At 43.3% G+C, this 14,263-nt stretch overlaps 1 protein-coding gene across 1 annotated transcript in view; it reads right to left on the bottom strand.

Moving 5' to 3' along the window:
• Positions 1–1,599: 1,599 nt before the first annotated feature.
• FBLN5 (fibulin 5) overlaps positions 1,600–14,263 on the bottom strand; it is a 61,216-nt gene continuing 48,552 nt past the window's right edge. Inside the window, exons 8-10 of the mRNA XM_067547092.1 lie at positions 12,604–12,730; positions 8,314–8,509; positions 1,600–5,154 (exon numbers count right to left, since the gene is read on the bottom strand). Of these exons, the coding sequence (XP_067403193.1) occupies positions 4,993–5,154; positions 8,314–8,509; positions 12,604–12,730 (485 nt within the window). The 3' untranslated portion in view covers positions 1,600–4,992. The remainder of the gene's footprint in view (positions 5,155–8,313; positions 8,510–12,603; positions 12,731–14,263) is intronic.

Here is a 14,263-nt window from a genome sequence, read left to right as displayed (position 1 = left end):
AAGTCCAATAGGAAACCCTAGAGACAGACTACATTTGGGAACCATCAAACAATGATACGCTGTACTGTCCAATTTTAGCTAGAGAAGACTGGACTTGTGGACTGCGCTGATGCTAATGATGTGCCTATGATATAAGGAAAGTGAAATCCAAGCTAGGCTTAAGAGCAGGACCAGGGGCTACATCTGAACAGAGGGACAAATCTTTCAAGAGAGGGTCAGAAAAGGCTAAAGCTGCATGTAGACTCCCATGTTGAGAAGTAGCAACCCTGACTTATGTACAAGCTAAGTCCTGAGAGATGCTGAACTCTCAATGCTTAGCAACCTTGGGTGCTCAGACCCTCTAAGAGCAAGTTACTGCAGTGCAAACCAGGGTGTAAATCTACAGCACACCAGCTTGCTTCGCAGTAACATCCTGCATGGACATGGCTCCAGCACACAAAGTCCTGGAGTATGGCTTGGCTTCCTATGTTTTGAAGTAGTAGTACATCAAGCCACTCCAGGAATTTCAGAGCAACATCCACACAGGATGTTATTGTGCAGCAAGCTGGTGCGCCACAGATTCACACCCTGGCTTACTGCACAGTAACTTGCTGTGCAGACAAACCCTGAGAATTTAGTTCCATCTGAGCTAGAGGACTGATAAAGAGGTCAGGGTCCATTTTTTTCCATATTATTCAGTTAAATTCCATGAGTGAAAGCCTGGCCTGTGGTTGTAGATTTGCCTCCATGTACAAACAGATGTACAGAAAGTGGAAAAGGAATTATCCCCAAACAAACCCTCCTTTAAAAAAAAAAAGTTCAGGTTGAACGTGTGTTTCAGGGGAGGTCAGTTAATAATCAGAAAATAACATCCCATTCTCTTTATAAAAGTGTACCCCTGAGAAGGCCCCCAAGTTAATCAGTCTGGAAATAAAAAATTAGAGGATTCTATCTGTACCCCACTACCACATAATCCTTCATCACTCATTTTCATTGGTCATCTTGCCTGGCTCACATCACCCACTGGGCCCATTTGTAGGAATAGAGACCCCTTTAGTTTGTTCTGTATTGAAGACAAGTATTATTTAGGTGTATTACAGTACTTCCAGGGTATGTCTACACTGGAACTGGACACACACGACTGGCTCATACCAGTTGACTCAGACTCACAGGGCTTAGGCTAAGGAGTTATTTAATTGCAGCATAGACGATCGGGCTCAGGCTGCAGCCTGAGCTCAGGGACCCTCCCACCTCGCAACATCTAAACCACAGTTAAACAGCCCCTTAGCCCAAGCCAACTGGCACAGTCCAACTGTAGGTTTTTAATTGCTGTGTAGAAATATCCCTAGAGGCCCCAACTGAGATTACAGTAGGCACCACAGAGAGACACGCTCTGCCCTGAAGGATTTATAGTCTAAAGGCACATGACAGTCACGAAGTAGAAGGGGAAAGAGATGCAAAATGACTTACCTAAAGTCACACAGCAGGTGAATGGCAGAGCCACAAACAGACCTCAGGTCTCCAGTCTTTCAGTCCAGTGCCTCTATTCACTAGACCACATGTGCTGTCAGCTATATACTGTTGATTAGATCTATTGTTTATTAAGTGTCCAGTAAATAAAGGTATGTCAGCATTCACTATACTTTCACCTATCATAGTGGGGGACTAGAAGAATAATTGTATGACTAAGACTAAATTATGGCTCTGTCTAGTGTTACAGAAGACTTAGGGTTATGAGGTGAGGTATAGTAAGGCTTCGCCCCAGCATAACAAGCACTCATAGCATGTCCACCCTCTTTTCAGGCCAAGTTCACTTGAGCAAATAAACAAGAAGCTCCTCACACTTAGTCCTAAAGTTTCACAGCCTCCCCCTCCCAAGGGTATTTAGTAATTCTGCTTCCTGCCACTCCACCCAGATCAGTTAGTCCTCATGAAGCCACTGCTCTTGTGTTCTTCTGGAAAAGCAACTCCAAGATAACCATCCTGAGTACTTAGCCCCTTGCTCAGAGGGTCTACCAAAGAGAGCCATACCAATCTGCTGAAAGACCCCTTTCCAGCTACAGCCTGTCTTAATTATACCTCCTCTCCCTGCCCTTTGACAGACCTTTATAGCCCCAGGAATAGAGCTATCCCCTTTAATTAGCTCAACTGGGCACACCTGCTCTGCTTACAGGGCCTAGCTGCCTTGTGACATAGGGTGATGTAAGTATTTGCTGAGCTTGAAAGTTTGCATTTTTAACTATATGAATCTATATTATGTGAAAACTAACACATGTAGTCTTTAGTTATGAGAACTGCTACAACCTATGCCTGTGTACTAGTATATTGGAAATGGATCCTTTGACCAGAAAATGGGGAGTTAAGCATTGAAATTGTCTAATAATTTGTTATTTTGAGGCTGGTAGGTAGTGTGGCAAGGTTAAGGTTGGCTGGTGTGATAGCAAGTGAGGGCAGAGGGGAAGTGATGGATTTTCGTTGCTTCCAGACTTTTTCACATTTTTAAGACACAAGCTGTTTGTGTGGAAAGTGTAATATTGTTTTATGGGCATTCCTGGGCTCTGCTGAATCATGCTTTCAACCTTAAGTCTCTTTCAACAAATGTTTTGTTATGGAATTCCTCTGGTGTTGTCAGGTGCTTTAATGAGTGCCAAGGGCTAGATTAAGTTGGCATAGGGGTGGCTGAGAAGGAGAGCCCTGCTCCAAGAGATTATATAAGAACCAGCAAAGTGGGGCTCCTCTCCAGTTGGTGATACAGGGGAAGGACTGAGGAGGATTCCTTGGTGTGCCAAGGGATTACTGGAGGGAGATGGAGATGAGAGGCTTTTAGCTACATAGAAAACTACAAATATTAAAGTTTCATAACAGAAAGCATTAAAAGTTTAAAGTCTTTAATGCAAGACTTTGCTTTCCCCTGTCCTCTCCCCAGATCCCTTGTTTCTCTCCTTTTACCTTCCCCTGACACTGTTCCTCTATCCTGCCCTCTCAACCAGCTCCATGTGCCTCTGGTCACCTGCCCTCCCCTCTCCTCCAAGACTGAGGAGTATGATGCCTTAGCCCCTTTTGATACATCTCTCTATATTCCCACCCAAACTCCTCCAGGACTGCTGCCTAACCATGTGCCTCCTGATCTCCCACCCTTTCTTTCTGGTTCAGCACAGCCTGGCGTTGGCAGTCAGTCAGTTTATATTTTTAGATGATGGTCTCTATACACCTGAAAACTGCTCTGTCCCAGTGTGTCCCACACTGCAGCTGAGGTAACAGGAAAAGATAAAATAATAAAGAACAAAACACAGTGTCCTGCTACTTTAAGGCACACTCAACTCACTGCAGAGCATTCCTCTGCTCCGGCCCAATGTACCAGCACTTTCTTCAGGCTGATTAAAAATAAAGAGCAACATGGTAAACAAAGGGTATTTCTGCTGGGGGAAATAAAAAACAGGCCTTAATTTGCAAAGCCTATTGTAAGCAAGAGTCAGTTTCTCCATTCCTTCATGCAGTCTGTGCCTGAGAGCTTCCTCAGCCTGTATTTCCTCCTCTTTACATCCCTGCACTAATGAAGCTCTAGTACGCTCCTTCCTAGACTACCATACATAACATGGGAGTACAAACACCTCATTTCAAGCTCTTTTATATTATACATCTTTGTAAGTCCCCTGTTAGTGCTCTGAGAAACACTGAGCCACTTGTCCTCAGACAGGCCTGCAAAATTTAATCTTTCTTGGCCAAGCCATTTGGGAGATAAGATGAGGGGGTGGGAGAGAAACCCTGAAATGTTACAAAAAGTCAACAAGAGGCAAACTTACAAAAAAACCACCTGAGGGTGAAATCCTGACCCATTGAAGTAAATGGCAAAATTCCCCTTGATTTCAACAGGGCCAGGATTTTATCCCATAAACTTTAAAAATTCTTTTTCTAACCCTTCCTTTCCCCCAAAAAAAATTTTTCAGAAAAATTCTATTCAGGGGAGAGATTTGTCATGTAATTTCTAGGGATTATTTTCTTTTGGAGGAAATTGAGTTTGGCAAAATTTGAATATTGGGGTCACAATGGGAAATTAGCTCAGGCCATAACTACAGAGCCAACATGGTCACTTCATAATCTTTACTAATTATGCACAATTATTAAAGTATGAAAAGCAGTTGAATGCTAAGGACCTGATTCTCAGTTACACTACGGCCACTTTATGCTGTTCTGGCAGCATAAATTCATTCTCATTCTGCTCTGGCGGTATAATATGTAGGGCCTCGGTGCAAATAAATGTCAGGCCCTAATTATTTTTAAATACACAATCCAGTGATAGATCCCTTTTGAATTCAATTAGGTAGAAATATTTAATACAGCAAGGAACCCAAGCAGGTGACACTTTGTTAAAAAGGAGGGCTTATAGATCCAACAAGCATAGTACATCGTATTTTAGAAGGACCTTACAATGACTTAACTAAAAAGTAAGCTCAAAAAAGGACAGATGGAACTACGACAATTGTAGGGACAACTGAAACAAACTGTATGCCTGACAATTCCAGAAACAACTGGAAATGGTAGTTAGCGCTTCTCAGATTCCACGTTTTGGACAGGTAGATTTTTTGTTTGTTTGCCTTCCTTTTAAAATGAAAAAAGCAAAATAGCAAAAGCCAGCTTTTTCCTCAGTTTGTTTGGTGCCTTTGCTAAGCAGTATTGCAGTTACAGCGGTGGGGAGGTTCACAGTCTTTGGAGCATAGAATCACATCCTAGAAAAGTTTTTAAAATCAACAACAACAGTTTCTTAAAACATATAATCACATATAAAATCATATGGCATCTGCTGACAATACATGTTCAGATGTCTGCATCCTTGAAAGGACTGTACATGAAGAGGCTTCTCTCATCAGATGGCATAGGCTGTCATGTCTATGGTAACACTGGTTAGGTTTTGAGCTGCTATATGTACTGACTTCTGAGGGAAAAAGGTCTGCAGAAAAGGATTAATGGCTCTGTTGTAGTTGTTTTAATGTTTAAAGGGAATGAACGGAAGGTTTAGAACGGGTACTGTGATACGTATATCCTCAGCCGGATGACAGAGCTTCCTCTGAAGTTGATGACTGTGTTGACAGTGATCATTTCCAAGTCCAACTGAATGACACGTGGCCCTTTCACGGGACGGGTCATCACTAGAGTAGCACTGATAGGTCCCGTTTGCTGTGTGCAAAACAGAGGGAAGCAGGTGAGATTTTCAACGAAGATACATGACATTTATGATCTTAGACTATACTCTTTACGTGAGAGTCTCTAAAAACTCAAAATGTTGCTTCCTTTGCTCTTCCATCCATTTAGTTGAGGTGGGCAAGTGTCATTAGTCCTCTTTTAAAGATGGAACACTTTAGGCACAGAATAGTTAAGTGACTAGAATAAAGGTCAATACTGGCAGCAAGTCAATGGGAATAGCTGGGAATTAAAGCCAGGTTTCCTGACACCTAGTTCAGTGCCCTGTGCATTGCATCTCATTGACTTGGTGAGTACTTGGGTGAGAGACCTCCAAAGGAAACCCAGGTGCTGGTGATTCAATAGGTGTCATTATTTTCTCTAAAGGTCTGTCCACAGCAAGTGGAGGTGTGATCATACTGTGAGTAGCATACCTGTGCTAACTTAGCTAGTATAAGTAACAACAGTAGTGAAGATGTAATGAAGTAATGTAATGTAATGAAGCCTGGGCTTCAGTGGGGCTAGTACAAGTCCATGTACAAGCCCACTAGGGAACCTAGGTACATATTTGGTTTGCTAACCTGTGATGAAGTCTGTGCTGCCTTGTTTTCTCTCTTATTGTTACCCATGTTAGCTAGATTTACCCTAGCTTTAATCCCCCTTCATTTGCAGTGTAGACATACCTTGTCGCTACTGAACCAATGTAGCATAGTGGTAGAAGACACTGTGCTGTTGTGGTTGCCATATTTGGACTGATGTATAAAACAGGAATTAAAGACCCATGTTACTCACTGTAAAATTCTTAAATTGGCAATTACATTCTGCCTACCTAAATATCGCCTACAGTCCACTTTCAATTGGAAAAGGCGCTTTGCATTTCCTTATCTCAACTGTTATGTATTTATATGCATTGCTGAGAGCTATTGCACTTCACCGCAGAGGTGGCTGCATTTCAATGGTATAGGAAATGTCACTCAGTACAGTTAGTCTATCCATCTGTAAAGCATGTGGGGATCCTTGCAGATGAAAGCTGTTATTGTACATATAAATCCATTGTTATTATCCAGAGGAAAAAGCACGGACATGGATTCATGAGGTGCTGACATGTTGGGCCAGAGATTCTTTTCCTGTTTCCATTAGTTCTTAGGCTTCATGAAGTTTTTTTTGGTTTGATGCAGAGAAAATGTATCCATTTAAAGAGTCACTGTGGAGTGGTTTTAAGTACCAAGATATAGATTGTATTTAAAAAGAAATGAGTATTACAAAAACTTTATATGTCTAGAAAAGTGTTTATGAATATTTTTCCAGTTTCATTGGAAACAGGGTTGGTTTTTCATTTGCATAAGTATGTATTGCAAAATCAGACCTACGGAGATACTCCTTTGAATGTATTCTACACGAAGCTGAAAGCAATGCTGGGATTGTGGGGCAGATTTTCAGATGTGCTCAGCACCCATAATCAGCTCATCCCTCAAGCACTTCTGAAAATCTGGCTCTCATTTGAGTACCTAAATGGGAGCTGAATGCTTGGTAATCTAGCCAGAGTGGAGGGTTCTCAGCATTAGAAAATCTGGCCCCCTGTTGCTAAATTGAACGCAATTCACCAACCAGCAGAACTTCAGACACCCGGCCTGGGGCCTGTTTTATTAGGGTGACCAAGTGTCCCAATTTTATAGGGACAGTCCTGATATTTGTGGCTTTTTCTTATATAAGTGCCTATTACCCCCACCCCATCCCAATTTTTCACACTTGCTATCTGATTATCCTATGTTTTACTGAGAGACATAATGTTTAGCCAGAGCACTTGGGTTAGCTCCTGTTAGTTTTTGAAAAAGTACCACAAAAATTTGAGCTGACAGTGGGACAACCCACCAGGGCCAGGCAGCATGGGCGTTAGTTCAACAACTCCCTTGACTGATGGCATCTCTAAGCTGTATCTGTCTGTCCCACATCACCATTATCCCCCACATCTGCAACCTCTTGTTTTATTTGGCTTTCAAAACAAAGGAACAAGCACCACCTACTGGTTATAACCTAGACACTCTGAGACTGTTTTGTTACCAGTTAAAGGAAAAGTGCAGCATGTCCAATAAAAGAAAGGCCTTGGGAACTTTATGGGATAAATGAAAAACAGGAATCAGATTTGAATAATGGCATTTGTCCCTGGACCCCAGACAACTGACTGATCAGCCCAGATAGGTGACAAAATCTGGAACAAGTACAACGTTGTAACATCCTGCTAACAGGGTAGAAATGATTCTCTGGAACCTTAAGACAAAGTTGGTGCCATTTAAAGCTCAGAATCTGATGCTCCCATGAAGAATGTGAATTGGGAAATGCCAGAATCTGTTCTATTATTTTTTCCTATGATATGCTGAAAGTGTCATTATATGTATTCCACTGAATGGTTCTTGGAGTAATTATCAGGGTTAGGTTCTGCTTGCGATTACTACCCACGCTTCTGAGTCTCGCCAACCTCAGTGCTCCTTGTTCAAAGAATGTCAGCTGTCCAATGTATATCCAATGGAAATGGGGGGTCAGCCGAAAATGTGAAAAATTGGACTTTTTATTGAAAATCCAAAACCTTGAAAACTGAATATTTTTCAGTGTTTAGCCAAAAACGTTTGTGTTTTGACTGAACGTTTTTGGGTTTGGGATTTTCAGTTTCCTGGTGAAAAATCAAGAAGTCTCAAAGAAAGCAGACACTTGCTGCAAAAACTTTCTGTTAATAGAAAACTCAATTTTTCAGTTTAAAAAAACTGACAATTTTAAATCAGCCCCCTTCTTGAGCTATTTCAAGACGTGAGGTCACAGATCTCACTGAGCTCTATTGCCATGTCTGGAACAGCACAAATGGGGCATGCTGGGCCAGTCTGGTGAATTCCCAACACTGCCACTATAGAGTATCTTTCCCTAGGGTAGGGCACCTTACTGCAGAACTAGCCTCCACTGCCATTCTGGGTTTGAGCAGCCCGCTGGGATTATGGATCAGTACACTGCACTGCGTGCTATGGATGGAGCAAGACAGACACACATCAGCCCTATGAGAGAACTTGCTCTGAAATTTTAAATAGCCTACATTTAAAAACATAATACAGCTGTCAGAGAAGATTGTGGCAAACTATAAGATACTGATAGGACTCCATACAGACTTACACGCATGTAGAATTCTCGGCCCTCATTCCCTGATTTGATCTGGAAGATGTAATAGGCACCAGGGTAGCGAGTTGTTGCTTGCATTTGGAAGATATCAGAAGGCACGGACCGTCCTGACACCACGTCCATGTCTCTGTATAGGATGGTGAACGGTTGATCTCTGCAACCGGGGTTTTCAGCTGGACACATGCAGCGACTAATGCAGACAGAATTATCATCAGTGTTGAGCAAATTCTGCAACACCTAATTCACTACGTGTTGCTATGACAGCACAAAATAATGGAGTACAAAAAATAACTGGCTTAAATAACCAATGCAACTTTCATTTCCTTCGCTTGCATTCTGAACTCTCCATAGCTCCATCCAATCCTGCATTTATCTCTGCCTTCATCTGCCTCCTGCTCTCTGGGCGCTTCCAAAGCTGCTCTTCTGACTGCAACCTTTATCTCCTTCAATCATGCAAGAATGTGGACTTTCTTTCTGGCAGCTCTGCAGCCATGGAATAGCTTCCCATTGCATGTTTGACCTGGTAGGAATTTAATTTATAAGCTCTTCAGGGTAGGGACCTGTTAATTATTGATCCAGCTCACTGATGGTGCAGCACCATGAACACCAATGGTGCTATATATATAACACATTACTTTTTTAACAGGCTGTGTGTCCAACACATTCTGGGCAAAGGCCATAGATTAAATACAGCCAGACAGTAAATCTAAAGACTGGGCAGAGCCACATGGTCCAATTCTTCTGATGCCTGGGTTTGGAGTTTTGGTTCCGGCACATCTCTGATTAAATCACAGTCAACAACAGATGGTCCCTCCCTTTACTACACATACCATCCATAAACACCCCGTGTTTGGGGTTGAGCAAAGTTGAACAAACACTTGACCAAAGAGATGTTTTGTATTGATGGTCAATAAATGTAAGTTTGTTATAAATGTTATGTTCTAGATCAAAGATGGCTAATTTCCCAGTGAAGCCAACTAGAAGCAAATAATGAAAATCTCTCAGTATTCATCACATTATCTAAAAGAGGGATGCAAGAAATGTATCATTAACCAAAACACTGCATAGCTTTTTATGATTACAGTATTAAATGCCCATGTGATGATGTATCCTCCCACACTTGTCCTGAAGGGGTTAAGGCAGGCCAGAGGGGCCAATTAGACTACTAGGCAGCAAGCTGGGGGGAATTAAGATTGCAAAAGAAGCCCTAATTAAGAGAACCTCACCTTTGTGGGAACAGGCAGCACCTATATAAACCAAGAAGCTCCCAACAGAAAGGGCTGCTGAGAAAGGCTGCAGTCACTCACCCCTGGGGAAGAGGGAGGTGTGTTTGGAGGCTGCAAAGATGAATAGCTTGAAGTTGCTCCCTAAGAGAAGGGAGAGGTGAAACTGGCAGACCCAGAGAAGGAAGGGAAAGCCAGAAGGTTAAGGCAAGGCCTGGAGAAATGTGGCAAGATACAGTGATGGAACAGAGCTTGACTGCTGACTAGAGGGTCCCTGAATTGGAACCCAGAGTAGAGGATGGGCCCAGGTTCCCCAACCACCAATGAGGAAGTGGCACTAGCAAGGCAGTGCATAGGAAGGCTGCCTGAACCTGTTTGGGAGAAGAAACAGCGCCAGACCCCCAGAAGGGGAAACCCTGGAGTGACCTAGCTGGAGGACTAAGTCACAAAGAGGCCACAGCAGCTCCTGGAGCGGGAGAGGGGCTGCAGACAGACAGAGATGGAGGGACAGCTTGCAACTGTGGGGAGAGGCATTGAAATGGTGATCTATTCCCCAGAATGGCCAGGAGGAGGAGCCATACCTGCAGTGAATAGAGCAACCTGTCACAGCCCACAAACTTGGTTAACACAAAGTTAAAGTTAACCATTGGTTTCAGTGCATGTGGACCTGTGCCATGCACCGAGCATGCCTGTTCTCAGCTCCCCACCCCACCTGAGCGCTGTGTACCTATACCATACACTGAACATGCTCATTTCCAGCTTCCCATCCTGGTCTCAGCAGACTGGGGGCATGTTGTGAAGCAGGGGCAGAAACTGGGGTATGGATGTGGGGGGCAGGAGGAGAGCTTGGAGGAGCAGAGCTGAAACTCCCTATACCCCCACTGCACACCTCTCAGGTGCTCCTTTACTCCACACACTCTCCTGCATTATTTGGACCTCCTCTTTCTCCCTAGAAGTAGTTGTATCAAGGTGAAGAGTGAACTTGGAATCCCTTCCCTTCTGCTGGAGGTAGCACAAGGAAGGTGTGGAGTTATGAGTTCCTTTCCTGATTGGGCAACAGTGGAGGGAAAGGGCACCCCCAGCCTGCCTCACTTGGCCTAGTTCAGCAGCCATTGGCTGGAAATGTGGGAGATGGGGAGGAGGGCTGTTTTGTAGGGGAGGGCAGAGATGATGCCACTTCCCTTTCCCCCAAGCATGTCACTGCAGAAGGTGCCTAACGTTCCAGACTATGATTCTGCTCAGTCGGCACTTCTGAGCTTCAGAAAGCAAAATTTCCTTTTGAAGACAATCCCTTGTTCACCAAGGGATCATAGAAAAACTATATTTTTGGAAGTCCAGTTCCTCAACATAGCTCTAAGTCATCAAACTGGATAGTCAAAAACATAGTATTTGAACAATGTCTTACACTAAAAAAGGTTGTCATGTAGGAGTGTACTGCCCCTCAACAACTGTGCCACAGCACAACCTGGCAGGGTGGAGGTTGGAAAGGGGAAGAACCCCCATCCAGCACCCTTCTAACACACACACCTCCTCAACTGCTCCATGTCCTCCTCCCCATGTTCCATAGCTCTGTTATAGAACTCTGTAAAGGTTATGAGCAGCTCATTTTAGGAGAGTTGTGAATTAGGATTCTGTGAATTCATAATGTTTTAGCCAAACACAAGTTATTGGGTTCAATGCAGGGGTAACTGGGTAAAACTGAATGGCTTGTAATAGACAAGTCAGAGTAGATGATCTAATGGTCCCTCCTGGCTTTAAATTCTGTGAATATTAAAAGACCGAGCAACTTGCTTTCCTTTGATCACATTCATGCCCATTGTTCAGGATGATGACATTACCCAACTGCTTCCTAGAGTCTTTCATCTTCCTCCATTTAATTAATGCTAATTTCATTGACAGTACTTCTAAGGTAAAGTCAGAGTTTCCATATGGATTTTAGAGCACTTTTAAATATGGCTCTTAAAATAGGCATTTTGATCTCCGGGCAAAACTTCCAAAAGTAGCCCCTGTAGAATACAGGCAGAGAGCAAGGAACTTGCACATGACACATTCACTGAAAGTGCTCAGACTCTGTGTGTGGGTGTTGCTCAGGTTCAGTGACCAGAGCATGCCAATTTGAACCACCCAGTTACTGTAACTGGTGATAACACCCAAAGGGTTTCTAGCCAATCTGTTAACAGAGCCCTACTCTTGCTGCACGTGTGTATTTTGTTCTCTTTGGCTCTAGCTATCAACACACCACCTGGAGTTTTAAGCTTAATGTTGAATAACTTCCCAAAGGGGCAGCGGGTGCTGTACACGGGTTGAAATAAATCCCAAATGACTGAGATAAGGCTGGGGAGAATTACAGCCATAATCTGAGTCCCAGGTGTGCACAAAAAAAGTTAGAACAATGTGATTTTGTAAAATGCTGGGTTTTTAGTGGAGGGATTGTATCTTGGAAACTCTTTACTCAAAGAACCCTAAATGTGGATCACTAACATTATTTAGCATCCCATGAGGCAAAGCAAATTTCAAGACAATCTGAGTCAGCATGTGGTTTTTACAACTCTTAGAGTTATATTTTAAATAAGTGACTCAACTTTAACTCTAGCGGAGCTGCCTCTCCACTATAGTGTGGTGTGTTATGCTTTCAAAGCACTGTACAAACATTCGTCAGTTAATCCTCACAACCCCCTTAATGAAGTAGGTAAGGAAGTACTCTTATTAACGAATAGGTTGTATTTGATCAAGCATGTCTAAAGGCAGGTGGCAATGGAGTAACTAACTTTCTTTTGCTGCATTACAACCATTATAGTCTTTTCTACTGCACTCATTCTGGTGAGGGCTTTTCCAGCTTAACTTCCCCCACAACTGAATCTTATGCCACCTGGTGACCTGGCAAGTAATTACAATTTATCATTTTTATAAAGCTTGCTAATGGTAAATGCAACAGCATATGTATAGCACTTTAGATGTACTTTGCTGTTATGTGGCAAAAGTGCAATCTATTTGGCTAGCACTGAGCGATATGCCTCGTGCAGATTTACTGCCCTTCCACTTCTGTGGGTCCATTACTCACTTGTCATTGATCTGGATATAAGGATCCTCACACTTCACTGGGTCTAGACATTTGTATCCTCCTTGGATATTGAAACAGGTTTGCTGCGTAGTACATGTGTTGTTTCTAGTCTCACATTCATTGATATCTGAAACACAAAAATGAGAGGGACGATAATACAAGGAAAAATCTAAAAGATACCACCCTTATAACGTGTGACCTAGTGGCTGGAGCACTGAACTGGGATTCAGGAGACCTGGCTCTGCCACAGACTTGCTGGACGACCTTGGGCAAGTCATTTCCCCCACTCTGTACTTCCGTTTCCCCATCTGTAATATGGACGTTGTGAAACTGATCTCTTTTTATAAAGCAGTTTGAGATGTATGGATGAAAACAGCTATATAATAGCTAGATATTATTTGTATTTTATTATAATAAAGCAAACGCTTATACTAATAGATTGCACCAAAGTATCACCAAACAAAGTATAACTTTGCTCATCCTGTATTAGAAGGCTACTTCAGACAACTCACCTGGTAGTAACTTGAGTTCCTGAGATGTGCTCTCCCTATGACTAGTGCTGTTTAGGTTGCACACATGCCCAGGGCCAGAGATTTTTCACTAGCAGTGTCTGGGCAGCGCATGTGTCCTCGCTCTCCTCATGCTCTACACCAAGGGGGTCAAGGGCACTGCCAGATTGCCATCATCTCAGTTCCCTCTCTACCACAAATTCCAGGTAGGTGAAAACCGGAGAGCAGGTAGTGCACTGCACAGCTCAAAGCACTCAACTTATTGCAAGGTAAGTAACCCATCCTCCTCCTTTGAGTGGCTGTTTCTATGTGTTTTGCACTTCAGATGATTCACAAGCAGTGTCCCCTTCTAGGAGGCTGGTGCCTGGAGTCCTATGACACAACAGATTGTGCCCCAAAAGGCAGCAGAAGCAGCTGCTCACACCAGTGCATAGTCTAGTGCAGGTATGAACAGAACTCCAACTTGCTGCTCTGCACATGTCAGGAATAGGAATGTCTCTAAAGGAAGCTACCGATGCTGCCTGAGCGCCAGTTGAGTAGGTTCATTTGCTGCCCTCGAGGGACATATTGTTCAACTCATACCCGAGTAGAATGCACCCTGAGATCCATTTTGACAACCTCTGGGAGGAGGTGGCCTCTCCTTTCATAAGTTCCATGAATGAAACCGTCAAGGACTTTCAAAATGATTTAATTATTTCTAAGTAGAAGGCAAGAGCCCTATACACACCCACTGAGTAACACACCACTTCTTCCCTGTTCGCATGAGGTTTAGGGTAAAACACGGGTGGACAGATAGTCTGGCTGATGTGAAAGTCTACCACCACCTTAGGGATGAACTTAGGATGCAGCCTTGTGGATACAGCTTTCTGCAAGGACATGCTATGCAGGAGGGCCAGCTGAGAGCTCCTCTGGCTCCCCAAGAGGAGAGGAGAGCAGAAAGCTGGGGGCTTGAGCCTTGTTTTATCAACCCTTACTAAATCTCTGTTCAAATCCCAGTCTGGTACTGGTTTTGCCATCAGAGAGAAGACTCAAATCATACCCTCCAGAAAGTGGGCTGTGACTGAGTAGGAATAAACAGGGTAGGTATCCACCAGAGAATGAAATGTGCGGTTGGCTGTCAGGGTACCCCTGAGGATTTTTAAGGACAAGAG

The sequence above is a fragment of the Emydura macquarii genome, unplaced genomic scaffold (genome assembly GCF_026122565.2).
Source record: "Emydura macquarii macquarii isolate MOO-44397 ecotype Brisbane River unplaced genomic scaffold, CSIRO-AGI_Emac_v2 contig_1229, whole genome shotgun sequence".
NCBI classification, from domain to species: Eukaryota; Metazoa; Chordata; order Testudines; family Chelidae; genus Emydura; species Emydura macquarii.
The sequence above is the reverse complement of the archived record's forward strand: the minus strand, read 5'-3'. Positions and strand labels throughout refer to the sequence as shown.